The sequence below is a fragment of the Pimephales promelas genome, chromosome 15 (assembly GCF_988280905.1).
Source record: "Pimephales promelas chromosome 15, fPimPro1.hap1.1, whole genome shotgun sequence".
Classification (NCBI taxonomy): domain Eukaryota; kingdom Metazoa; phylum Chordata; class Actinopteri; order Cypriniformes; family Leuciscidae; genus Pimephales; species Pimephales promelas.
This window is the reverse complement of record NC_142783.1, coordinates 3,785,347-3,812,290: the sequence shown is the minus strand read 5'-3', so window position 1 is coordinate 3,812,290 and position 26,944 is coordinate 3,785,347. Positions and strand designations below refer to the sequence as shown.

Genomic DNA, 26,944 nt, shown 5'->3' with positions numbered 1-26,944 from the left:
GTATAGTTCACTCAAGTATAAATGTGAAGTGTAATAAAAGACACAAATTTAAGTCACTACTCACTGAAAATATTTACTTCCACTTTAGTCATTAGAAAAGTATAATAGTGTTTGATTCATTCATTAATTGTGAGCCTTTTGAGTCGGATTTCCCAATGAATTGGTGGATTTAACCAGTTCATAAAACAGATGGTCGTTAAAAGATTATTAGTGAACAACAACTTAAATTTCTTTTGTGTCGTTTTTGAATCACTAAAAATAATAAAAACAGTATTGTTAATTGAAATGAAGCTGAAATAAAATATAAATATTAGTTGAACTTAATCTAAACAAAAATTAGAAATGTTTCCATGGCAATGAGCTGATATCTTTAAGTTGAAGCACTAAAGTGGAGAAGAAAAAGAAGAAACCTAAATAGCAATATTTAAAAAACAAACCAAAAAAATATTTAATTGTACAGAAAATGTGTGGAAAAAGAACCACAAAAGTTACACAGTTCTAATTAGTTCAGGTTTTGAATTACTTTTACATCAATTGAAATACAACTACTTGTGAGGACTTGTTGAGGATAAGTAAATAGGGTTTTTGCACTGGGTAGTTATGGGCATGGGCGTAAACCGTCACATTCTGCTGCACTGGTTGTCGTGCGGGACTTTTATTTTGACGGTGTGGCAGATTGTTACTTTGTTTGCACTGAGAACGCCAATGCCTGAGCACACAGCGCTCTTATTCTCCATCCTTATTAGTTTATGATCTGTCCTACACTGAAAAAAATAATATGCTTATCTAATCAATAAAATTGTGGCAACATATTACAAGCAATATTATTAATTAAATTGTACAAATTAGAATTAATTAGAATGTTAATTTGATTAACTATTACTCAATTCTAATTTGTTCAATTTAATAAATAATATTGCTTGTAATCTGTTGCCACAATTTTATTGATTAGATAAAGCATATTCATTTTTACAGTGTATATAATACTTTAATAGATAGAACTGTTAAACAAAGAAAGTGAACTGTATACAAATAAGTATTATAGCATTTGCCATGTTGTTGCTAGCTGAGCAGAAATACATAATCATGTTTCTCTGGGTCCCTTCGCATTGGGTTTCCTCCCAGAACACGTTGAGATGTGCCACTGTAAAGAAAAAAAAATATATTGTTGGTTTAACATAGTTACCTTATTACCTTAAAATGTTGAGTCAGTTAAAATAAAAACATTTAGTTAATACAACAAAGGAGATTGGTTGAACTCAAAATATTATGTTAGCTGAATCAGTTGATTTGACAAAATTTAAAAAGTGATAAATCATGAAATTAATTTTTTTACAGTGTGACTTCAGTCCATCTATTGCTGTTTTCCTTATCCGTGGAGTGCATATGAAGAGTTCAGATGCAAAAGCCTCTAAATTCCATTTGAAATTTCCTTCTTTAATGATGATTTTTGTCAAACTTGTATATTTAAGTTCAGTAATTTCACTTAAATAACAATTAATAGGTAATTACCCTTGCCATTTAAGTGAAATCACTGAACTTAAATATACAAGCTTGATAAAAATGATCCTTCTAGAAGAAAATTTTAAATGGCACTTAGAGGCTTTTGCATCTGAACTCTTCATATATATATATATATAGGCTTGTATATAGGCTATAAACTGTCTATAAACTGTGTTTGCTCAGCTTTTTAAACATGGCATATGTTTCGCATGCGTTCGGCCAATCAACGTACACTTACATCACTGGTAGTTCCTATAGTGCTGGGTTAGATTTTGATTTAGTCCCCACAAAAAGCGTTCTTTAGACTAAAATCGTTCCCAGTTCCCCAAAAAGCAGGTACTTCCTCCAATAGTTATAGAAACTAAAGCGCTCCTCCGGTGAGAAATCCTCTAATGATGACAGGGCACTATCCCAGTAAAACAGCAGAAGCTCTGATCTGTCTTGTGTGTGAGTTTGGGGTCCGCAGGGGTGCAGTACATCAGAGAGGACCCTCGTTTCCCCTGTCATTGACTTGCCCGTTTTCCTTCCAGTGCTTTTAGGCTTCATTTGCCCCCCTAATGAAGATTTATAGGCTCTAGGATCTCTAAAAGAAGAGAAAGAGAGAACGCAGCACAGAAGGAAAGAGAAAGCATTTGTAATGCCTGTGAAAACAGAAGAGATACTAAACTCAGGCTGAGAAAATGAACACAAATAAAAAAACAAAACAGGCAAACAGCAACCCATCCAAGGCACAGGTCCACACCATGGGCAAAAAGTGCCAAAAAAACAGCGTTCTCCTCAAATCCAAAGGTAGAAAAGTGTCAAAATTACATGCATGTAACCAGCAAATTGTGAATCCACAATGTGAATCTGGTCTTATTTATATCTCCTGATTGTTTAGATTGTATAGTAAGGGCAGACATGATATTGAAATATAAGGCTGATAGAAAAACGAGTCTGTGAGGGATAGACTTTAAGGTGGTTACTAATAATTACTCTAGGAAATGATGGATGATTTCCCATTGACCACGCCCACTCACACACAGGGCACTTTCTGAGGAATTAAAAATATAAAACAACCAACCAAAGATTTAATCTGCCACAGTAAGAGAAGGCTATATTCATAATCTTTTGCAAAAAAAAAAAAAAAAAAAGTTACTATAAATTAGGTTAGAGGATAATACAGCAGGAGAACAATAATTGCACTTAATAATATGTTGCACAATAATTTGATAAAATCTGAACATTGAGTGAACAAAAAAAAAAACATTGAGTGGGGAACAAATAAATTGTAAAATGTTCCACCTTGCTTTTTGTATTGTTAAAAAATACATTGATAAAAACAAGTATATATATATACTATAAAATATACTGTTCACTTTTATATTGGTTTTTATCGTTTTTTATATTGTTTCAGAACTTTTTATTAGTCAGGCTTGTAGTTTTTGCTGTGGTATCAAAATTAGGTTAGAGAATAGTGAAATTTCAATGGTCTACAAATATGGTGTCATAATAAGCTATTTAATATAACACAATGTTGATTCTAAAACAATGAGTCAAAAACAATAATAGTGAAAAGTATGGCCAGCCAAGTCATCTTTATTTATATAGCTCTTTTTAAAATACAGATTGTATCAAAGCATCTTCACCGTGATAACATGTAAATAAATACAAGAAGTTTGTTTCTAGAATAAAATTGCGTAATTGTCCACATCAAGAATACGTATACCAAGTAAAATTTCTACTTTTAAAACCGTAATAAAAATACAATAATAAAAAGGTAAATGACATTTGACATTGCTGTAATGTTCTTCTATATAAACCATGTTTCACCACTGGATCATTCACAGAGTTCATACATTGGGTCATTTTCAGAATTTTGGCCTACAAATAGCAAGTACAATTTCGTATTATAGTTCAATGGAAAACGTTATTGTTGAAGTAAGGCAGATCAAAAATATTGTTGAATAATTATATGTCCAACTAAGCTTGCCAGGCCAGTGAAAAGTATGGCAGGGCAAGTGAAAATTGAACCACTGGCCCGACTGAGATGTAGGCCGGATATTGACTGATAACAAACGGATCACAATTTCATCCATGCAAAATAACATTGCAGACACTGAAGATCAGGTATGAAAAACAAATCGGATATATGTGCAAAGTTATCAAATCCACTGCAGGGAAATGTGCCTGTCACCCAAAAACTAATCTGTGAGGAAAACCAAGTCTAATTTTTCGGTCCCTAGTTCGTATTGCAGTCAAATTTATTTTTTGCAACATATGCAAGTTTTGAAACGAAAGTCTTGCTGAAACTAATGCCAGTGTCATGTAAAGCGAGTGCTCACAGTGACCTTGTCGTCTCTCTCCTGAGCGAGCAGCTGTTTGTTCAATGTCTTCATCTTGTCTCTCGGCCCACAGAGCACTAAGAACTGGAGGGCGTCCGTGGATCTGACGGGACGACTGCTGACGGCTCACGGCCAGGGCTACGGCAAGAGCGGCCAGCCCACCGCACACACCACTGACTCCTTACAGGTGAGCACAAGCTGTGCGCTCTACAGGGCTGCGGCCCAACTCTTAAAGGGATAGTTCACCCAAAAATGAACATCACCCCATGATTTACTTGCCCTCAAGCCATCCTAGGTGTGTAAGAAGACTTTCTTCTCAATCAGAGTTATATCAAAAAATACCCTGGCTCTTTCAAGCTTTATAATGGGAGTGAATGGGACCGTACATTTTGAAGCTCTAAAAAGCACATCCATCCATCATATAAGTGCTCCATACGACTACAGAGGGTTAATATAGGCTTTCTGAAGTAAAGCCATGTGTTTTTGAATTAAAAATATCTATATTTATAACTTTATAATCAATGGATTCCACAGCCATACACTAGTCTAATGCCGATGACCTCTGACCCGATACATGACGTATTGATAAACGCGGAAGCACAGAAGATAGAGCAAAATAAAACACCGGTCACCAACTAGAAGTCTAAAATTAGACTTTTAAAAATAAATGTGGGAGGAGCTTGAGTTTGGACCCCAGCCTTATTTGTTTGACCCAAAAGGCGTCGATTCTCACCTAATTGTGGTTGAAATGTTTTTAATTGAAATGTTCACAGCTTGAATATACCCAACAACTGTTTTACATTTCAGCCTGAAAATACATGGCTTTAAAAGGTTAGTTCACCCCAAAATGAAAATTCTGTCAGTAATTACTTTCCCTCATGTCGTTCCAACACTGTAAGACTTTCGTTCATCTTCAGAACACAAAGTAAGATATTTTTAAATCTGAGAGCTGGATCACTCCTCCATAGGCTTCTACAGGATTGAAACTTGACGACCCAGAAAAGTTATTAAAGGCATCATTAAAATAGTCCGAGTGATTAAAGTGGCTCAACCTTAAGTTCATCAATTGACGAGAATACGTTTTGTGCCAAAAAAAATAAATAAAAAATAACGACTTTATTCAACTATTCATTTTCTTCTCTGTTGGCCTCGAGATACATGACCAGTGTCGGCCAATAGGGAGCCTGCGTGTGGCGTACAACACAAAAACGCTGCACTGTTACACTACGATGTATTTAAAAACCTTTGGGCCGGCCAGTTTCGATCCCTTAGAAGCCTATGGAGGAGTGATCCAGCTCTCAGATTTAATAAAAAAAAATATCTTAATTTGTGTTCTGAAGATGAACGGAAGTCTTACGAGGTTGGAACAACATGAGGGAGAGGAATTACTGACAGAAATTTCATTTTGTTGTGAAATAACCCTTTAAACCCTATTTAGAACGCCACTAAATCAGAATCCCGCCTAGGAGGAACGATAACGCAGCACCGCGGGGCTTTGATTGGCCCCGGAAAGAAGACCGGGACCAGGGGGCGGCCAAAAGAGCGTTGCCCCTCTCCCCCTTATCGCACCTCAAGTTTGTGGAGAACCCGGTGCTAAATGACTTTTAGACGACCTGATTCTGGGCCCGATCCAAGTTTTTGTCTCTTTCTCGATTCTGTGGGTGGTGGTGCTTGGCCGTTCTTAGTTGATGGAGCAATTTTTCTGGTTCATTCAGATAAAGAAACGAGACCCCGGCATGCTAACTAGTTACGCGGCCCCGAACGGTCGGCGTCCAACTTCTTAGAGGGACAAGTGCCGTTCAGCCACGCGAGATGGAGCAATAACAGGTCTGTGATGTCCGGGGAACCCCGCTCGTAATTGGGACTGAGGATTGAAACTGTTTCCCATCAACGAGGAATTCCCAGTAAGCGCGGGTCATAAGCTTGCGTTGATAAATGGTGCGTTCTATTATTCATCCGTCTCGGAGATCGGAATCGGACGACAGACGTTGCCTAGCAACACGCCCCCCTTTTCTCGGATTTCTCCTCTCGGACGTCGGACAACCGCGAAGACACCGAGCAAGAATTCCGTTTCGGAATTCAAGATGGCTGCGCCCTGTGACTTGTAAGAATGAATTGTTTTCATTGTTTTTGAACCGCTTTGGTATTTTAAATGACGGTTATAATCACTCGTATTACTCCGTCCCCTGTAGGTATGGGAATCGGTTGTTGTGAGTGCAATTACTAACGTTGCTAACAGAAGATTAACATGAAAAAGTTCAAATGGCTGCGTTTTAATAATATGTAGTCATAATATATATATTTTTTTTTTAATGTTAGTGACTGTTACTCGGCCAGTGCTACCATTATAACAGCTTTCCGGGTGGCGTCCATTTTTTTTCTTCGACTCGGACACGCAAAACATAATAGAACGCTTGAAGTGTGGATGTGACGTCAAATTCGAGGTCCGAGTCGGTTCGGTGGGTATAATAGAACGCACCATAAGTCCCTGCCCTTTGTACACACCGCCCGTGGCTTCTACCGATTGGGTGTTTAGTGAGGTCCTTGGATCGGCCCTGCCGGTGCTTCTCGCTGGGTTCTGGCAGAGCGTCGAGAAGACGATCAAAGTTGACCATCTAGAGATAGTAAAAGTCGTAATAAGTCGTAACTCGTCTACGAGTTATTTAGCACCGGGTTCTCCACAAACTTGAGGTGCGATAAGGGGGAGGGGCGACGCTCTTTCGGGCCGCCCCCCAGTTCCGGTCACGGACGGCCTTCCTCGGAGGAGCCGGCTATCCGGGGCCAATCAAAGTCCCGCGGTGCTGCGGTATCGTTCTTTCTTGGCTTCTGACTCAGGCCCCGTCCACACTACTGCATTTTCGTTTAAAAACGGAGAATTAAAACGAATACGATCTCCGTCCACACCAGCGTTTTATCTGCGTATTAGAAATGATCTCCGTCCACATTAAAACGACTGAAAACGCGGATCACGTGACCATTCACCAACACTGGGCATGCGCGTGCCGGTGTAAACAGAGGTTGGCGAATCAGGGAAGGATACGTCATGACTGATGACACCCAATCATAGAGCCGAACGTCAGCTTCTGCGTCAGCGTATCTAAACTCCACCGTTTTGTCTCGTCCACACTAAAACGCCCTCCGGAGATTCAAAACGAAAAACAGAGGTGCAGTGTTTCTAAACTTCTTAGTTTTTCCCGTTTTAGTCTGGACGTGAGGTGCAAACGTAGCAAAAGGTCTCCGTTTTTAAACGAAAACGCAGTAGTGTGGGCGGGCCTTAGATGCGTTCAGTCATAATTCCGCACATGGTAGCTTCGCACCAGTGGCTCATGACGGTGAACATCTGTCATTAATTTACTTTATTAAATAACATTTGTCATTTAATTAATACTTAGTTATTATTATAATGTTATTTTTATAAAAACTGCCTTATGAGCAATTCAGACATTTACAAGTAACTTAAATTTTATAGTAATATACCAACTGACAGTGTTCCCTGGTATAGTTTACACAGCATTTTCTTTGTGAATAATTGACATGTAATGTACCTGATATATAACTGGATTTCGAATCAAGATCAGAATTTAAATGAATAGCAAGCTTGTGATGAAATTGTTGTCGAAACCCAGCCCTAGAGCCTTGTTCAGTTCCCCACGCTAATAAACATGTGAAGCAGCAGAGCTGTCAGTGTTTGAGCTGGCGTCCCAATCCCACTCAGTCCACAGTAACCCGCTGACGGGCCCGTGGCTCGTGTCAAAGCCCCCGCTCGCTTTGATGTCCACACTGATCTCCACACACACTTCTGCAGAGGAGAGCTCGTCTGGAGTACAGTACAGATCACAAAGCATTGCACAACTCACTTACAGAAAGAATTAATGTTGCATAGTTTTGTTGAAGCAGACACCTCTTTCGTCTCTACAGCTGTGGTTTGTGCGTCTTGCTCTTCTGGTGAAGCTCAACCTGTTCCAGAACGCTGAACTGGAGTTTGAGCCCTTTGGAGATCTTGACCATCCAAACCTCTACTACGAATATTACCCGACGGTTTACCCTGGAAGACGAGGTAAAAGTTGTTGGTGCAAGCCGATATTAAGATATTCTGGAATAGCTTCACGTACACTACACAAGTTTGGAGTCAGTTATTATTATTATTATTATTATTAATAATTTAATACTTTATTGAGCAAGGACACATTAAATTGATCAAAAGTGACAGTAAAGACATTTATAATGTTATAATGTCATAATGTTAAAATGTTATAATGTCATAATATGTTATCATTTACTAAAATTAATTTAAATGAATTAAATTAATAATGATAATAATAATAATAACTAATTTAATACATTTTAATTTTATTTTTTATTTAATTTAAATTTAATTTCTATCTGTAATCAATGTTTGTTTAATTAAAACTCTTATTAGATGGCTGACAATACTCAGGATAATTTTTATTATTATTGTTATTTTTATGTTATAATGGTAGTACGGAGCCCCCCTAGTCCCACTTTGCCAAAAAAAAATTAACTATAACTATCTTGTGGCCTCAAGATACTAACTCGTGGCCTCAAGATACTAACTCGTGGCCTCAAGATAGTAACTCGTGACCTCAAGACATCAGAGGCCACGAGTTAGTATCTTGAGGCCACGAGTTACTATCTTGAGGCCACGAGTTAGTATCTTGAGTTACTATCTTGAGGCCACGAGTTACTATCTTGAGGCCACGAGATACTATCTTGAGGCCACGAGATACTATCTTGAGGCCACGAGTTAGTATCTTGAGGCCACGAGTTACTATCTTGATGCCACGAGATACTATCTTGAGGCCACGAGTTAATATCTTGAGGCCACGAGTTAGTATCTTGAGGCCACGAGTTAGTATCTTGAGGCCACGAGTTACTATCTTGAGGCCACGAGTTACTATCTTGAGGCCACGAGTTACTATCTTGAGGCCACGAGTTACTATCTTGAGGCCACGAGTTAGTATCTTGAGGCCACGAGTTAGTATCTTGAGTTACTATCTTGAGGCCACGAGTTAGTATCTTGAGGCCACGAGTTACTATCTTGAGGCCACGAGATACTATCTTGAGGCCACGAGTTAGTATCTTGAGGCCACGAGTTACTATCTTGAGGCCACGAGTTACTATCTTGAGGCCACGAGTTACTATCTTGAGGCCACGAGATACTATCTTGAGGCCACGAGTTAGTATCTTGAGGCCACGAGTTACTATCTTGAGGCCACGAGATACTATCTTGAGGCCACGAGTTAGTATCTTGAGGCCACGAGTTACTATCTTGAGGCCACGAGTTACTATCTTGAGGCCACGAGTTACTATCTTGAGGCCACGAGATACTATCTTGAGGCCACGAGTTAGTATCTTGAGGCCACGAGTTAGTATCTTGAGTTACTATCTTGAGGCCACGAGTTAGTATCTTGAGGCCACGAGTTACTATCTTGAGGCCACGAGATACTATCTTGAGGCCACGAGTTAATATCTTGAGGCCACGAGTTAGTATCTTGAGGCCACGAGTTAGTATCTTGAGGCCACGAGTTAGTATCTTGAGGCCACGAGTTACTATCTTGAGGCCACGAGTTACTATCTTGAGGCCACGAGATACTATCTTGAGGCCACGAGTTAGTATCTTGAGGCCACGAGTTACTATCTTGAGGCCACGAGATACTATCTTGAGGCCACGAGTTAATATCTTGAGGCCACGAGTTAGTATCTTGAGGCCACGAGTTAGTATCTTGAGGCCACGAGTTAGTATCTTGAGGCCACGAGTTACTATCTTGAGGCCACGAGATACTATCTTGAGGCCACGAGTTAGTATCTTGAGGCCACGAGTTAGTATCTTGAGGCCACGAGTTAGTATCTTGAGGCCACGAGTTACTATCTTGAGGCCACGAGTTACTATCTTGAGGCCACGAGATACTATCTTGAGGCCACGAGTTAGTATCTTGAGGCCACGAGTTACTATCTTGAGGCCACGAGTTAGTATCTTGAGGCCACGAGTTACTATCTTGAGGCCACAAGATAGTTATAATTAATTTTTTTTTTACCAAAGTGGGACTAGCTCCGTACATTTGTCCTTCAGCTGTTTTTTTTGTTTTTTTGTAGTTGTAATGGTTGTTCTTTATTTTGTGTTTGTTCTGTGAGAAAGCAAAGGCTTAAAAATAAATGTGGGGAAAAAATAAACACAATTATCTTAAATATTTCACAGTATTACTGGTTTCGCTGTGGTTTTGATCAAATAAATTCAGCCTTGACGAGCAAAAGAAGAAAAAGAAAAAACTTTTAAAAATCCTACCGACCCCAAACTTTTGAATGGGCCTGTAAATATCTTTCTCCAGCAATTAGTTCCCTCTCAAATGCAATCATAATATCAGGCCATTACCCAACAGAGCTTTATTTCCAGTCATGCCAATGAATAAAAACCTTTTGCAGTCGGTCAGATGAAATTTGAAGCTCTTCAGACCCAGGTTTACATTACAGGATCCATCCCGATATCAAAGAGTGGTGTGATCAAAGCTCGTTTCCCAGCATGAAGTCTGGTTCTTCAGTGTATTGACAGAAAAAGAAGCAAGAATGGAAAATGTGTGCTTGTTAGTTTTTGCAGAAGAGAAAGACTTTGCATTAGTGCTAATATCCTTAAATGTGTTTCATATGCCTCTGTCTTGGATGGCCTAGGCTCGATGGTGCCATTCTCCATGCGTGTTTTGCACGCAGAGCTACCTCAGTATTTGCAGAAGCCTCAGGATACTCTGGACCGCCTCCACAGAATAAAGAGCGTCTGTCAGAAGGTGAGCTGAACTTTACACCTCACTGGCTGCACCTGCTCTGAAATTTAATTAGCATAGCTGTAATTGGGGTTGTAAAACTTCTGTTCTTGTCCTTTCACAGATTCTGAGTAACCTGCAGGAGGGTTTAGCTGAGGACGGGAGTATGGTGAACCTCACACAGGACAACAGACTCGGTACAGACCACTCAAATCTCTCCTCTAGACCTAGTGCATGTCAAATACAAACAATTAAAAATGCGTCATTGTTTACTCATCCTCATTTCCACCACCCTTCACATTGGTTATTTATAAGCTTCTGTATCTGGTAGGCTGCCTATGTTAAATTACATAGACTTTTAGCAGATATTATACACTTGTAGGCTTTCTCTTTTTGATGACTCATCTTGCAATCAGCAATAATCAAAAAAAGCTCTCTAAATTATACAATCCCTTCCATATGCCTAAACTTCCTTTAAGGAAAGGAAAATAGGAAAAAAAATGTTATCACAAGAAAGAAAACTGCTCTCATTATGTTTTTTTTTTTTTTTAGCAATTTAGCAATTAAACCCATATGGCAAAAATATACTATAGTTTATATGCATTTAGATTTACATTTATTCATTTAGCTGACGCTTTTATCCAAAGCGACTTACAATTGCTATATATGTCAGAGGTCGCACGCCTCTGGAGCAACTAGGGGTTAAGTGTCTTGCTCAGGGACACATTGATGTCTCGCAGTGGATTCGAACCCGGGTATCTCACACCAAAGGCATGTGTCTTGTCCACTGCACCATCACCACCCCATCATATATATACTTTGAGATATATTTTTAACATATTTCAGTGTATTACTAATATACTATACAGTACAGTAGTTGGTAAATATATATATATGTGGCTATGCACCTATTGCAATGGTGGCCGCAGAGCTTGGCTGCTACATACACCATCGGCTGTACCATCCTGGCCACTGGATACGTCTCAGGGCGGAGACTGGCATCCAGTGTGGTGGATCCACCGCTGATGTTGTTGCGAGCAGCTGACATCCCTAGTCTCAGCCAGACTGGGCTGGGTCTCAGTGCTCCCCAGCAAGTGGTCTCAAGTCATTTGGTCTCAGCGCTCCCCAGCCAGTGGCCTCAAGTTAGTTGGTCTCAGCATTCCCCAGCCAGTGGCCTCAAGTTAGTTGGTCTCAGTGCTCCCCAGCCAGTGGTCACAAGTCATTTGGTCTCAGCGCTCCCCAGCCAGTGGCCTCAAGTTAGTTGGTCTCAGCGCTCCCCAGCCAGTGGTCACAAGTTAGTTGGTCTCAGCGCTCCCCAGCCCGGTGGTCTCAAGTCAGTTGATCTCAGCGCTCCCCGGCCTGGTGGTCCCAAGTCAGTTGGTCTCAGCGCTCTCCAGCCCGGTGCTCTCAAGTCAGTTGGTCTCAGCACTCCCCAGGCCAGTGGTCCCAAGTCAGTTGGTCTCAGCGCTCCCCAGCCCGGTGGTCCCAAGTCAGTTGGTCTCAGCGTTCCCCAGCCGGTGGTCTCAAGTCAGTTGGTCTCAGTGCTCCCCGGCCTGGTGGGCTCAAGTCAGTTGGTCTCAGCGCTCCCCAGCCCGGTGGTCCCAAGTCAGTTGGTCTCAGCGTTCCCCAGTCCGGTGGGCTCAAGTCAGTTGATCTCAGCGGTCCTAAGCCCGGTGGTCTCAAGTCCGTTGGTCTCAGCGCTCCCCAGCCCAGTGGTGTCAAGTCAGTTGGTCTTAGCGCTTCCCAGCCCCGTGGGCTCAAGTCAGTTGGTCTCAGCGGTCCTAAGCCCGGTGGTCTCAAGTCAGTTGGTCTCAGTGCTCCCCAGCCCCGTGGGCTCAAGTCAGTTGGTCTCATCGGTCCTAAGCCCGGTGGTCTCAAGTCCTTTGGTCTCAGCGCTCCCCAGCCCGGTGGTCCCAAGTCAGTTGGACTCAGCGCTCCCTAGCCCCGCTGCTCTCAAATCCGTTGGTCTCAACACTCCCCAGCAAGTGGTCTCAAGTCCGTTGGTCTCAGCGCTCCCCAGCCATTGGTCTCAAGTCGATTGGACTCAGCGCTCCCCAGCCTGGTGGTCCCAAGTCAGTTGGATTCAGCACTCCCCAGCCCAGTGGTCTCAAGTCAGTTGGTCTCAGCGCTCCCCAGCCTGGTGGTCCCAAGTCAGTTGGACTCAGCGCTCCCTAGCCCGGTGCTCTCAAATCCGTTGGTCTCAACACTCCCCAGCAAGTGGTCTCAAGTCTGTTGGTCTCAGCGCTCCCCAGCCTGGTGGTCCCAAGTCAGTTGGATTCAGCACTCCCCAGCCCGGTGGTCTCAAGTCAGTTGGTCTCAGCGGTCCTAAGCCCGGTGGTCTCAAGTCCTTTGGTCTCAGCGCTCCCCAGCCCGGTGGTCCCAAGTCAATTGGACTCAGCGCTCCCTAGCCCAGTGCTCTCAAGTCAGTTGGTCTCAACACTCCCCAGCAAGTGGTCTCAAGTCCGTTGGTCTCAGCGCTCCTCAGCCATTGGTCTCAAGTCAATTGGACTCAGCGCTCCCCAGCCTGGTGGTCCCAAGTCAGTTGGATTCAGCACTCCCCAGCCCGGTGCTCCCAAGTCCGTTGGTCTCAGCGCTCCCCAGCCCGATGGTCTCAAGTCAGTTGGTCTCAGCGCTCCCCAGCCCGATGGTCTCAAGTCAGTTGGTCTCAGTGTTCCCCAGCCCCATGGGCTCAAGTCAGTTGGTCTCAGCGGTCCTAAGCCCGGTGGTCTCAAGTCCGTTGGTCTCAGCGCTCCCCAGCAAGTGGTCTCAAGTCAGTTGGTCTCAGCGTTCCCTAGCCAGTGGTCTCAAGTCAGTTGGTCTCAGCGTTCCCCAGCAAGGGGTCTCAAGTCAGTTGGTCTCAGCACTCCCCAGCAAGTGGTCTCAAGTCCGTTAGTCTCAGCGCTCCCCAGCAAGCTGTCTCAAGTCAGTTGGTCTCAGCGTTCCCCAGCAAGGGGTCTCAAGTCAGTTGGTCTCAGCGGTCCTAAGCCCGGTGGTCTCAAGTCCTTTGGTCTCAGCGCTCCCCAGCCCGGTGGTCCCAAGTCAATTGGACTCAGCGCTCCCTAGCCCAGTGCTCTCAAGTCAGTTGGTCTCAACACTCCCCAGCAAGTGGTCTCAAGTCCGTTGGTCTCAGCGCTCCCCAGCCATTGGTCTCAAGTCAATTGGACTCAGCGCTCCCCAGCCTGGTGGTCCCAAGTCCATTGGTCTCAGCGCTCCCCAGCCCGATGGTCTCAAGTCAGTTGGTCTCAGTGTTCCCCAGCCCCATGGGCTCAAGTCAGTTGGTCTCAGCGGTCCTAAGCCCGGTGGTCTCAAGTCCGTTGGTCTCAGCGGTCCCCAGCCCGATGGTCTCAAGTCAGTTGGTCTCAGTGTTCCCCAGCCCCATGGGCTCAAGTCAGTTGGTCTCAGCGGTCCTAAGCCCGGTGGTCTCAAGTCCGTTGGTCTCAGCGCTCCCCAGCAAGTGGTCTCAAGTCAGTTGGTCTCAGCGTTCCCCAGCCAGTGGTCTCAAGTCAGTTGGTCTCAGCGTTCCCCAGCAAGAAGTCTCAAGTCAGTTGGTCTCAGCACTCCCCAGCAAGTGGTCTCAAGTCCGTTAGTCTCAGCGCTCCCCAGCAAGTGGTCTCAAGTCAGTTGGTCTCAGCGTTCCCCAGCCAGTGGTCTCAAGTCAGTTGGTCTCAGCGTTCCCCAGAAAGGGGTCTCAAGTCAGTTGGTCTCAGCACTCCCCAGAAAGTGGTCTCAAGTCCGTTGGTCTCAGCGCTCCCCAGCAAGCAGTCTCAAGTCAGTTGGTCTCAGCGTTCCCCAGCAAGGGTCTCAAGTCAGTTGGTCTCAGCGTTCCCCAGCAAGTGGTCTCAAGTCAGTTGGTCTCAGCGCTCCCCAGCAAGTGGTCTCAAGTCAGTTGGTCTCAGCGCTCCCCAGCAAGCTGTCTCAAGTCAGTTGGTCTCAGCGCTCCCCAGCCATTGGTCCCAAGTCAGTTGGTCTCAGCGCTCCCCAGCCATTGGTCTCAAGTCAGTTGGTCTCACCGCTCCCCAGCAAGTGGTCTCAAGTCAGTTGGTCTCAGCGCTCCCCAGCAAGTGGTCTCAAGTCAGTTGGTCTCAGCGCTCCCCAGCAAGTTGTCTCAAGTCCGTTGGTCTCAGCACTCCCCAGCAAGTGGTCTCAAGTCAGTTGGACTCAGCGATCCCCAGCCCGGTGGTCCCAAATCAGTTGGTCTCAGCGCTCCTAAGCCTGGTGGTCTCAAGTCTGTTGGTCTCAGCGCTCCCCAGCAAGTGGTCTCAAGTTCGTTGGTCTCAGCACTCTCCTGCTCAGTGGTCTTAAGTCAGTTGGTCTCAATGCTCCCCTGCTCAGTGGTCCTAGCCCTCTCTAGCCCGATGGTCCTGGTCTTTCCCTTTTCCTCAGTGCTTCCAATAATGGCTACCACCATTTTTTGTGTCTGGGCTGCTAACTTACCCTGGGGCGGCAGTGTGTCTGCCACAGAGGTCGACTCTGAACTAGATTATTTTTCTGCCCCTTGAAATACATTTTGTAATATATGTTGACATTTATTTTCAGTGTGAAAAAAAATGCAAATACATGTTATATAAACATTTGAAATGTATAGGACAAATTTTGAAAAATGTACTTCACCATTTACCATCACCTTTGTTATTTGAGTCTAAAGATTCCTCCAGTCAGAGAGAAATCACTCTCAAATAACCTAAGAAAGAGCCGTCGATGGTAGCGATCCATCAGAACAGATAGCTGACGCGTTCTATAAGTCTTGCATGCTCGATTGACTTGCTCGCGTGTTGTTTTGGTTAAGACAGAGATAAATACATGCTTCAGCATAGCTATGAGGAGAGTCTGTGATTTCAGAAGCCCCCCACCGGCCCACCGCCTGTGTGCCTGATGTGGTTTCAGCGGGACAGATTCCCTCCATCATGGGCACATCTCTGAGGGAGCTGCCAAGTGCTGACAGACTGCTGGCACCCCTTTACTCTCACCCTGAGATTTGTGTGGCTGTTCATTGCCCTACTTTGCATTGGCAGTGTGAGGATTTTTTGGTGAGGATGAGAGGTTAATCTGAGGAGGATAGGTTCAGTTCAATGACAAACATCCTATAATGTTCGTTCGAAAGTGCAAATTTTGTCTTAGCTGTGGGTGGCTCAGGTTCAAAGAAGGATCATCTTCAATATAATCAATATCATTTGCTGTCCTCCATTTAGTAGATTAGATTAGATCAGCCTTTATTGGTCTCACAAGTGAGAAATTTCAACATTACAGCAGAAAGTGGATAGCATGAAATAAAGTAAAATGATAAGTGACATTAACATAATACTAACAATATCAAAATTCTAAATAAATTATACAATACTAAATTAAAAATATAGTGCTTTTTCTTAAGACTTAAAAGAGATAAAAAGAAATTAAAACAATAACGATGCAAACTGCATTTATACTTTTATACAGCAAGTATACTGATAAAATGGCAAAAGCCCCCAACAACAATGTGACAGAAATAAAAAAATAAATGTTTTATCCAGATTTTTACTTGAAATTTCTACTTAAGTGAAGTCACATTTCTTTATATAGCGCTATATGCAATACAGATTTGTTTCAAAGGAGCTTTAGTAATAGTAATTTATATAGTTTTTATAGTAATTTATATAGTAATAAACAGAAAAATAATGATCAATGATGCAAACAAATTTCAGACTGCTGTAAAGCAGCTCTAAAAAGACCATACTGTCATTATTCAGCTCAATTTAGTGCACTGTTGATTCAGTTCAGTTCAATAAATCTCTACATTTCATCAATTATGACATTAGTTCGTTTTAGGCCTTTGAGTGTAATTGTAAAAAACATCCACCTTCAGCTCCCCACGTTTCAATTTGCTGTGAAATCTGATTGAACATAAGATTAACTTTTATATTGTTAGTAATATTTCAAGATGAACACTTACTGAACTGAAGCATCTTAGGTTTACTTGATTATCCATGCATATTTTTTTTTTAGTCTCAAATATGATCATCAGGCTTTTGAGGAAGGTTTATTTTTTCATCTCTCAATTATCATTGTTGCATTGCATTATTATGTTTTAAAACTGCAGAGCTTTGATCATAAAACTAAGCATTTAAATATCATACTAACACATTATTGGCAGATAGAGGGACGACTAATATTTATATGCATTGTCTGTAATTATCTTCTATACTGTTATAAAGATCTCATTGATTTACATTGCAAACTATCAGAATCTAATCCAGATGAATGAAATTCTTTCCTATAGTTCTAATTGATTGACATTCCTATTATTACTTTGTATGCACTTCAGAAATGTTATCATTGTGTGTTTGTGCGGCAGGCATGATGGTGTGTCGCTCTCTTTCTTCAGTTCAGTTGCGGTCTCACACCCATCATTATACTGAGACATACGCTGAAGTCTGTTCATGCACACACACACACACAGATCTGAGATCAGATCGGCTCGCTGATGGGGGTCTACTGTGAGCCAGAGGGGGAAAATAAATGTGATTGTCACTCTGTCTTTTTCCTCCTGCACTATAATTCCCACCAGCAGACAAATAATTGATGGTTTGTAGCCGGGAAAAGGATGGAAAGACTGCAATTTCCAATTCCAGTCCATTTGCTCAGTCTCTCTCTCTCTGTGTGTGTGTGTGTTTCAGCCTCGATCCAGCTGTGGAGGTCACGTCTGAGCAGGGTGATGTACTCCATGGCCAACTGTCTGCTAATGATGAAGGTACATGGGCGAACAAACATTCAGACACGTATATACTCGGTCACACATTTATATCTGGCCTGAATCATATCTGCATACAAATACACTCTATCTGGGGTTATAAATCATAGGGTTTACTTCAAGCTGGTGTCGACTGGATAGTATTGAAATGGGATAAAATAGGTTTTCTGATCATTTTTCTATTGGTAAAAACATGTCTATGCACACATACTATACCTATATGCTATACGCTTAGTTTTTGATTGTGTGATTGTGCTGAAATATATATATATTTTGCTCATCATGTTAAATGAGTGCCATCTGCTGGCTAAAGACTGTAGTGACGCATATAAATTTAAACCATACACACAACAAAGAAACTCACAATCACAAATATGAATTGTTGTTGTAATGAATATATATATATATAAATATACATACACACACACATATATATATATATATATGAAGAGTTCAGATGCAAAAGCCTCTAAATGCCATTTGAAATTTTCTTCTTTAGTGATGATTTTTTATCAAACTTGTATATTTAAGTTCAGTAATTTCACTTAAATGGCAATGAGAATTACCTATTAATTGTTATTTAAGTGAAATTACTGAACTTAAATATACAAGTTTGATAAAAATCATCATCAAAGAAGAACATTTCAAATGGCATTTAGAGGCTTTTGCATCTGAACTCTTCATATATATATATATATGAGGCGCATGCAGTTTTGTTTATTAACCGCTAGAGGGCCAAGTTTTAAAGGGTTAGATCTCCCAAGAATGAAAATGATGTCATTAATGACTCGCCCTCATGTCGTCCCAAGCCCATAAGATCTTCGTAGCACAGTTTAAGATATTTTAGATTTAGTCCGAGAGCTTTCTGTCCCTCCATTGAGCATGTGTGTACGGTATACTGTCCTTGTCCAGAAAGGAAATAAAGACATCATCAAAGTAGTCCATGTGACATCAGTGGGTTAGTTACAATGTTTTGAAGCATCGCAAATACATTTTGGTCCAAAAATTACAAAAACTGTGACTTTATTCAGCATTGTATAAATGCCGGTTCTGTTGTGGATCCGCGTTCAGTGACGCTGATGACGTGTGTAGCTCATTTTATTGAAATGATTTCTCCTTCCTGTCACGTTAAGGACTATGTTCTGGCAGTGGAGACGTATCACTCCATCATCGAGTACGAGCCGGAGCAAAGCGTGCAGTTGCTGAGTGGAATCGGACGTATCTTCCTACAGGTAATACTGCAATACACACCTGACGTCAGGAGGGCACGCTGAGTCACATGACACACCGCCTCACACAGCTCAGCGCTTTAGAATAGCAGGAGAGTTTTAACATGCGTCTTGTTTTGGGTTCAGTAAATCAAGTTCAGTGAGATATTTTAAAATACTTTCATGCATTAAATTGACGAAAGGTGACAGTAAAGACATTTATAATGTTACGAAAGATGCTATTTCATTAAATGCTGTTTTTTTATCAATGAACCCTTACAATATGCCTATTAGAATGAGTCAACTCACAAGAATGTGCACAAAAGATGTATTTAACTAAATCACAAACACATAACTAATCAAAACAAACACATTCACACATTCATGGAAATGAAGCTCTGAGAAGTGAACTGAACCATCAGTTTATGGTTTATAGCAGCTTATACAAAACCTGTGTGTAGTTATGTAAATGAATGATCCTTGATATGAATCGCTTATATTCGAGCCGTTGTCTGTGAGATTGCCGAAGTCGACTGGATGAGTGAACGGTGTCTATTCTTTGCAGAGTGTCTTGTTTTTGAAGAGAATCGAAGACTCAGTTTGCTGTTGGTATTTTATCTTCACGCAGAGAAGATAAAATTGTCCTATATATTTCAAATATATAAATCCTATATATTGTCCTATATATTTCAAATGTTTATTCTTTGTCCTGTTTGTTCATGTTTTTAGATTGGAGACATAAGAACTGCTGAGAAGTATTTTCAGGATGTGGAAAACGCCTGTCAATCAAAGGGAAAAGCACCTAATGAAGACACCTCAGTTCTGATGAACAGGTAAAAACTCACTTCTGCTCATGTTGAAATCGAAAACTTGGAATAATTATGATTTTTCTGTTTTTTTAACCCTCGGGTGCTCTTCGTTTCTGAGTCACACTTGTTATCTTCCCGGTCAAAAGTGACCGGACACATAAAAATGAAACTTTCTCCATCCCAGTAAAACCAATGCAATTTATTTTTGTTCTATAATATTTATTCTTTTTAATTTTAAATTAGTGTTTTGAGACAATTTAATTGAATTTATTAATATTTATGCAATATTTATGGTTTATTTTTTTTCCATGGAAAAATATATATTTTTTATATATATATATATATAATTGTTTTCAAAAAAATATTAATGCAGTATTTTAGTTTAATATAGAGTCTAGGCTTTCAGAAAAAAAAAAAAAACATTTGTTGAAGAAAATTAGCACCATCTGGTTACAGTATAGAGAAAAAACGTAGAATCATGGTGTAACCACTAGATGGCATGTACAGCTCTCTATGGAGAGGCATGTGAATTCCCCAGATGTTTATGAACACATTTTTTTTTCTTTGTTGTTGGTGGATTTGAATATATAGTTGAAACAACCTCAAAAAACTATTTCTTATAAAAAAAATGACAAACAAAAATTCACAATTTTTTTTTCTCTTTTTTTTTTTTTACAATTTCCCATTCATTTCCTATGGGGGTCATTTTTGACCAAAGACCACAAGTGTGACTATTTTTTTAAGACCACTTAGCATGCTCAGATCATGACCTCAATTTTTTTGTGTGTTCACATACATAATGCCATAAGAGTCACCAAGTTTCGTAACATTGCGATGAAGCTGTGATTTTTAAAAATTCAAAACATACTTTTTGTAATCAAAATTTATTGGTGTGTATGTGTATAAAAGTGTGTTTGTGTGTGTTGGTGGGTGTGTCTGTTTTGCACTCTAGATGTTGTAGAGTGTCACCCCTTTCCTGCGGTGTACTTTTTTTTAGAATTGTGGCCGATTTGTAGATTGTACATACAAAAATTCAGAGAATTTTTTTTTTTTTTTGTCAATTTCCCATTCATTTCCTATGGGTCGGTCATTTTTGACAGAAGAGCAAAAGTGTGACTCATTTTTTTACAACCACTTAAATTGCTCGAATCATGACCTCAATTTTTTTGTGTGTTCACACACCCAATGCCATAAAAGTCACCAAGTTTCGTAACATTGCGATGAAGCTGTGATTTTTAAAATTTCAAAACAGAAAATTTTTCGCTCAGAAACGACCGAAGAGCACCTGAGGGTTAAGTCTCTTCTGATCACCAAGGATGCCCTAATTGAATCAAAATACAGTAAAATAGTATTACAATCTAAAATAACTGTTTTCTATGTGAATATATTGTGAAATGTAATTTATTCCCTGTAATTTTCAGCATCATTACTCCAGTCTTCACATGATCCTTCAGAAATCACTCTAATATGATGATTTAAAGCTCATCAAGATCATCAATGTTGAAAACAGTTGCATATGTTTTTGATACTTTGATCAATAGAAAGTTAAAAAGAACAGCATTTATTTGAAATATAAATCTTTTGTGACATTATAAAATGTACTTTTCATGAATTGAATGTGTCCTTGCTGAATAACAGTATAATTTACTGTATATACATATATAATCTGAAACTTCACTGTTTCCACAAAAATATGAATCATGTGACATTGAAGACGGGAGTAATGATGCTGAAAATATTTTAAATGGTAATAATATTTCACAATATTATTGTTTTTACTGCAGTGCGTTCAACTGGTGAGCAAAGAGACTTATTTCAAAAACATGTTTAATAGTTCCTCCAAACTTGTGTCCGGTAGTGTAGAGTCTGTGCTTCTGTTTAACCTGAATGTGATGTTGTCCACAGAGCTTTTGTTTATCTGAGCCAGAATAACTATGCAGACGCACACGAGTGTTTCTCCAGTGTTTTGAAGCTTGACCCCAAGAACCCAGTGGTAAGTGCTCGTTCTCTTTCCAGAACACTCATGAACAAGTGATGCTTAAAATCGGCATGAAACGGGTGTTGTGTTCGCCGATTCTTCCCTATCGTGCCGTATATCCGAGTGAAACGCTTCTGGAACGAGAACAAATGTGGGCGGGGCTTGATTTTGTCTGTGGGGAATTGATCGGATGGTTGTGGTTTGCTATTGGCTGATCTCATGTGAGTGACAAGTTATAGCCCCGCCCTCGTCATCAGAGAAGAGAGGCTGCAAGAGGGAGGGGAAGATATTCTGATTCAAGATTACGAGACCCATTCATTGAAAGTGATGTGCACAGATAACACGGAAGAGGATTAGGGCTAAGCAATAATAAAAAAATAAAAAGTCGAAATACAATCTTGAGAATAAACTCATTAAAAATCAAGAATAAAGTCGTGTTTCGAGAAAAAAAAATCACTACATTTCGAGAAAAGACTCGAAATACAATCTTGAGAATAAACTCATTATAATGTCCAGAATAAAGTTGTTTCGAGAAAAAAAAACTGTTAAATTTAGAGAAAAAAAATACTCGAAATACAATAAATTAGTTTATTCTCACGATTATTTTGACTTTTTCTTAAAAAGTCTTTTTTTTAAAACACAACAACATTATTCTCGAATTTTAAAGAGTTTTTTTCTCGAAACACGACTTTATTTTCGAAATTTAATGAGTTCATTCTGAAGATTGTATTTCGACTTTATTTTCTTGAAATTTTAAGAGTTTTTTTTCTCGAAACACGACTTTATTCTCTAAATTTTATTAGTTTATTCTCACGATTATTTTGACTTTCTTCTCTGAATTTTACGAGTTTTTTTCTTGAAACGACTTTATTCTCGAAATTTAACGAGTTTTTTCTTGAAACACAACGACTATTCTCGAAATTTTATGAGTTTATTATCACGATTATTTCGACTTTTTTGTCTGAATTTGATGAGTTTTTTTCTTGAAACAACGACTTTATTCTCAAAATTAAACGAGTTTTTTTCTTGAAACACGACTTTATTCTCGAAATTTTATTAGATTATTCCCACGATTATTTGGACTTTTTTTCTCAGAATTGAATGAGTTTTTTTTTCTTGAAACACCGACTTTATTCTTGAAATTTAACAAGTTGTTTTTATTGAAACACAACGACTTTATTCTCTAAATTTAATGAGTTTATTATCACGATTATTTCGACTTTTTTCTTAGAATTTGACGAGTTTTTTCATGAAACACATCGACTTTATTCTCGAAATTTAACGAGTTTTTGGTAACACTTTACAATAAGGTTCATAAGTTAACTACATTAGTTAACATTAACTAAGAATGAACAATACCTCTACAGCATTTGTTAATCTTTTTTAATGCTAATTTCAACATTTACTAATACTTTATTAAAATCTTGTTAACATTAGTTAATGCACTGTGAACTAACAAGAACAAACAATGAACAGCTGGATTTGTATTAACTAACGTTAACAAAGATTTACAAAAACAGTAACAAATGTATTGCTCATGGTTAGTTCATGTTAGTTAATGCATTAACTAATGTTTAATAAATTAACCTTATTGTGAAGTGTTACCGAGTTTTTTTCTTGAAACACAACGACTTTATTCTCGAAATTTTATTAGTTTATTCTCAAGATTATTTCGACTTTTTTCTCTAAATTTAACAAGTATTTTTCTTGAAACACAATGACTTTATTCTCAAAATTTAACAATTTTTTTCTTTAAACACAACGACTTTATTCTCTAAATTTAATGAGTTTATTCTTACGATTATTTCGACTATTTTCTCTAAATTTAACAAGTATTTTTCTCGAAACACGACGACTTTATTATCAAAATTTAATGATTTTATTCTCACGATTATTTCAACTTTCTTCTCGAAATTGAAAAAAAAAATTTCTTGAAACACGACTTTATTCCCGAAATTTAATGAGTTTATTCTAACGATTATTTTGACTATTTTCTCTAAATTTAACAAGTATTTTTCTCGAAACACGACGACTTTATTATCAAAATTTAATGATTTTATTCTCACGATTATTTCAACTTTCTTCTCGAAATTGAAAAAAAAAATTTCTTGAAACACGACTTTATTCCCGAAATTTAATGAGTTTATTCTTACGATTATTTTGACTATTTTCTCTAAATTTAACAAGTATTTTTCTCGAAACACGACGACTTTATTATCAAAATTTAACGATTTTATTCTCACGATTATTTCAACTTTCTTCTCGAAATTTAACAATTTTTTTTCTTGAAACACGACTTTATTCCCGAAATTTAATGACTTTATTCTTACGATTATTTTCTCTAAATTTAACAAGTATTTTTCTCGAAACACGACGACTTTATTATCAAAATTTAATGATTTTATTCTCACGATTATTTCAACTTTCTTCTCGAAATTCAACAATTTTTTTTCTTGAAACACGACTTTATTCCCGAAATTTAATGAGTTTATTCTTACGATTATTTAGACTTTTTTCTCTAAATTTAACGAGTATTTTTCTCGAAACACAACGACTTTATTCTCAAAATTTAATGAGTTTATTCTCAAGTTTAATTTCGCATTATACTGACTTTTATCTCAAGATGGTTTTATTTTTGCTTGGCCCTAATCCCCATCCGTAGATAAATCATACAATAATATTTCATTAAAAAAAAAACAAGTACTGTCACTATTGATCTCGTGGGGACTTTACCACTAGAAAAACAGCATGTGCCAGTTCTAAGAGCGTCAACTTTTTCCCCTCAGGCGAATAACAACGCGGCGGTGTGTCTCCTGTACCTGGGCCGGCTGAAGGAGTCCCTGGGCCAGCTGGAGAGCCTGGTGCACAAGGACCCTGCGCTGTACCTGCACGAGAGCGTCCTGTTCAACCTCACCACCATGTACGAGCTGGAGTCGTCCCGCAGCACGCAGAAGAAGCAGGCTCTGCTGGAGGCCACGGCCTGTAGAGAAGGAGACAGCTTCAACATCCAGTGCCTCAAGCTGGTGTGAGACCCGCGGGACCAAACCCAAGCCAGCCAGAATAGTGTGCCGCATTTAAAGCTTTTACGAGTCTTACAGACAGGACCAAAGTTAACTTGAGATGTCGATATTTGCTCCGCACAGGACAGAAAAAAGGGTTACACACTTTTCCCCCTGTTTCAGGAATCCAGAGAAATGCTTTTAAGCACATTAAATGATTGTTTTCAAAGAGTGTAAGCTACTTACAACTGTACTGTGTATTTCTGAGAATGAGAAAATTAAATCTTGTGAATAAATGTATGAAAACTTGCTCTGATGTTGAGATGTGCTTTATAAATAACACTGATTTTACAGCCGGGATGAGAGGACACTACTGACAACAATACATAAAAACAAATCATGCATTGGTATGGTTTGAGCTTTTAGGCTATTTGCAAGTGGAAATATTATTTTTTCTCATTCACTGAACCGCAAATCTCCACTTTACTGTACATACACCAAACTTTACATTCCTATCGATATATTCTGAAGGTTTGTTCATACATCATTCACCTGATTTATACATCATTTTATTCCTCTTTTTTTTCTGATGTATTGAGTGATATACAAAATCCACAATATGACTTATTCAAAATCTATGTCAACCAAATTAAACTACATTTTTTAATCTGGCTTTATCCGATGTTCCGATTTCTGTTATGAATATGTATGCAAATGAGTGGACATTTAATTAGATAATGAAAGAAAACATACAAAACAAAGGATTTTTGTTACTCTTAATGTAATCAATCAACCGATGAAGTTACGTTTGTACCCTATCAAATCAGTTTGAATGAATGTTGTCGAACTCTGATGTAGTTTATAGACCATTTCACAAGATGTAAACAACACTGGTCCAGAAGCACTTCCTGTTTCAGTTTTTTACCACTACATAAGAGCTGGGATAAAATACAACCAGCAGAACATGTAAAACTGAATCAAAAAGTTAAACAAACATCTTAAAGATGTTTTCTTTACATGTGAAATAAAGAAAACAGTTACAAACTAAAACAGGAAGTGTTTCTGGACCAGTGTTGTTTACATCTTGTGAAATGGTCTATATAATTCATAATGAAATCTGGGTGAAAAAGTTTTTAGATCAGTAAATGTTCAAGTAACCTCTATACACCCCAATAATATATTGTCAACATGCCAGACATGAAATATTGTTGTCAATTAAAAATAGAACAATTAACAATATTTTACATCTCTTTTATACGGAGGCGTATTGCATTCACTTGAAGAAAAAAAAATCTACTGTGTTTTTCTGAATTAACGAGTTAATTTTTCATGAGAAAAAAAATTTTGCTCTGTTTTTCTGAATTAATGAGTTAATTTTTCATGAGAAAAAAGTTTTTGCTCTGTTTTTCTGAATTAATGAGTTAAATTTTCATGAGAAAAAAATTTTTTGCTCTGTTTTTCTGAATTAATGAGTTAATTTTTCATTAGAAAAAAAAATTTGCTCTGTTTTTCTGAATTAATGAGTTAATTTTTCATGAGAAAAAAATTTTTTGCTCTGTTTTTCTGAATTAATGAGTTAATTTTTCATTAGAAAAAAAAATTTGCTCTGTTTTTCTGAATTAATGAGTTAATTTTTCATGAGAAAAAAATTTTTTGCTCTGTTTTTCTGAATTAACGAGTTAATTTTTCATGAGAAAAAAAAATTTGCTCTGTTTTTCTGAATTAATGAGTTAATTTTTCATGAGAAAAAAAATTTTGCTCTGTTTTTCTGAATTAATGAGTTAATTTTTCATTAGAAAAAAACGTTTTTGCTCTGTTTTTCTGAATTAAAGAGTTAATTTTTCATGAGAAAAAAAATTTTGCTCTGTTTTTCTGAATTAATGAGTTAATTTTTCATGAGAAAAAAAATTGTGCTCTGTTTTTCTGAATTAATGAGTTAATTTTTCATTAGAAAAAAAGTTTTTGCTCTGTTTTTCTGAATTAATGAGTTAATTTTTCATGAGAAAATTTATTTTTGCTGTTTTTCTGAATTAACTCATTAATTCAGAAAAACAGAGCAACAAATAAAAAAAATTCCATTAAAAATTAACTCATTAATTCAGAAAAACAGAGCAAAATTTTTTTTCTCATGAAAAATTAACTAATTAATTCAGAAAAACAGAGCAAAAAAAATTTCTCATGAAAAATTAACTCGTTAATTCAGAAAAACAGGGCAAAAATTTTTTCTCATGAAAAATTAACTAATTAATTCAGAAAAACAGAGCAAAAAAAATTCTCATGAAAAATTAACTCGTTAATTCAGAAAAACAGAGCAAAAAAAAAAATTCCATTAAAAATTAACTCATTAATTCAGAAAAACAGAGCAAAATTTTTTTTTCTCATGAAAAATTAACTCGTTAATTCAGAAAAACAGAGCAAAAAAAATTTTCTCATGAAAAATTAACTCGTTAATTCAGAAAAACAGAGTAGATTTTTTTTCTTCAAGTGAATGCAATACGCCTCCGTACTTTTAAAATATTTTTTAGCATAATATTTCTATATTGATACTAATTTACTGTTAAGATATGAATAACAAACGAAACATGCAAACATGTAAAAATAATCATACAGACCACACATTCTCATA

The 26,944-nt window shown here is 38.6% G+C and overlaps 1 protein-coding gene across 1 annotated transcript in view; it reads left to right on the top strand.

Annotated features, from left to right (window-relative positions):
* Window positions 1–24,628, top strand: part of trappc12 (trafficking protein particle complex subunit 12) — a 42,584-nt gene extending 17,956 nt beyond the window's left edge. Inside the window, exons 4-12 of the mRNA XM_039651055.2 lie at window positions 3,901–4,014; window positions 7,746–7,884; window positions 10,512–10,624; window positions 10,725–10,797; window positions 17,251–17,324; window positions 18,458–18,556; window positions 19,262–19,365; window positions 21,247–21,334; window positions 24,106–24,628. Coding sequence (XP_039506989.2) covers window positions 3,901–4,014; window positions 7,746–7,884; window positions 10,512–10,624; window positions 10,725–10,797; window positions 17,251–17,324; window positions 18,458–18,556; window positions 19,262–19,365; window positions 21,247–21,334; window positions 24,106–24,348 — 1,047 coding nt within the window. The 3' untranslated portion in view covers window positions 24,349–24,628. The remainder of the gene's footprint in view (window positions 1–3,900; window positions 4,015–7,745; window positions 7,885–10,511; window positions 10,625–10,724; window positions 10,798–17,250; window positions 17,325–18,457; window positions 18,557–19,261; window positions 19,366–21,246; window positions 21,335–24,105) is intronic.
* The last annotated feature ends 2,316 nt before the right edge of the window (window positions 24,629–26,944 follow it).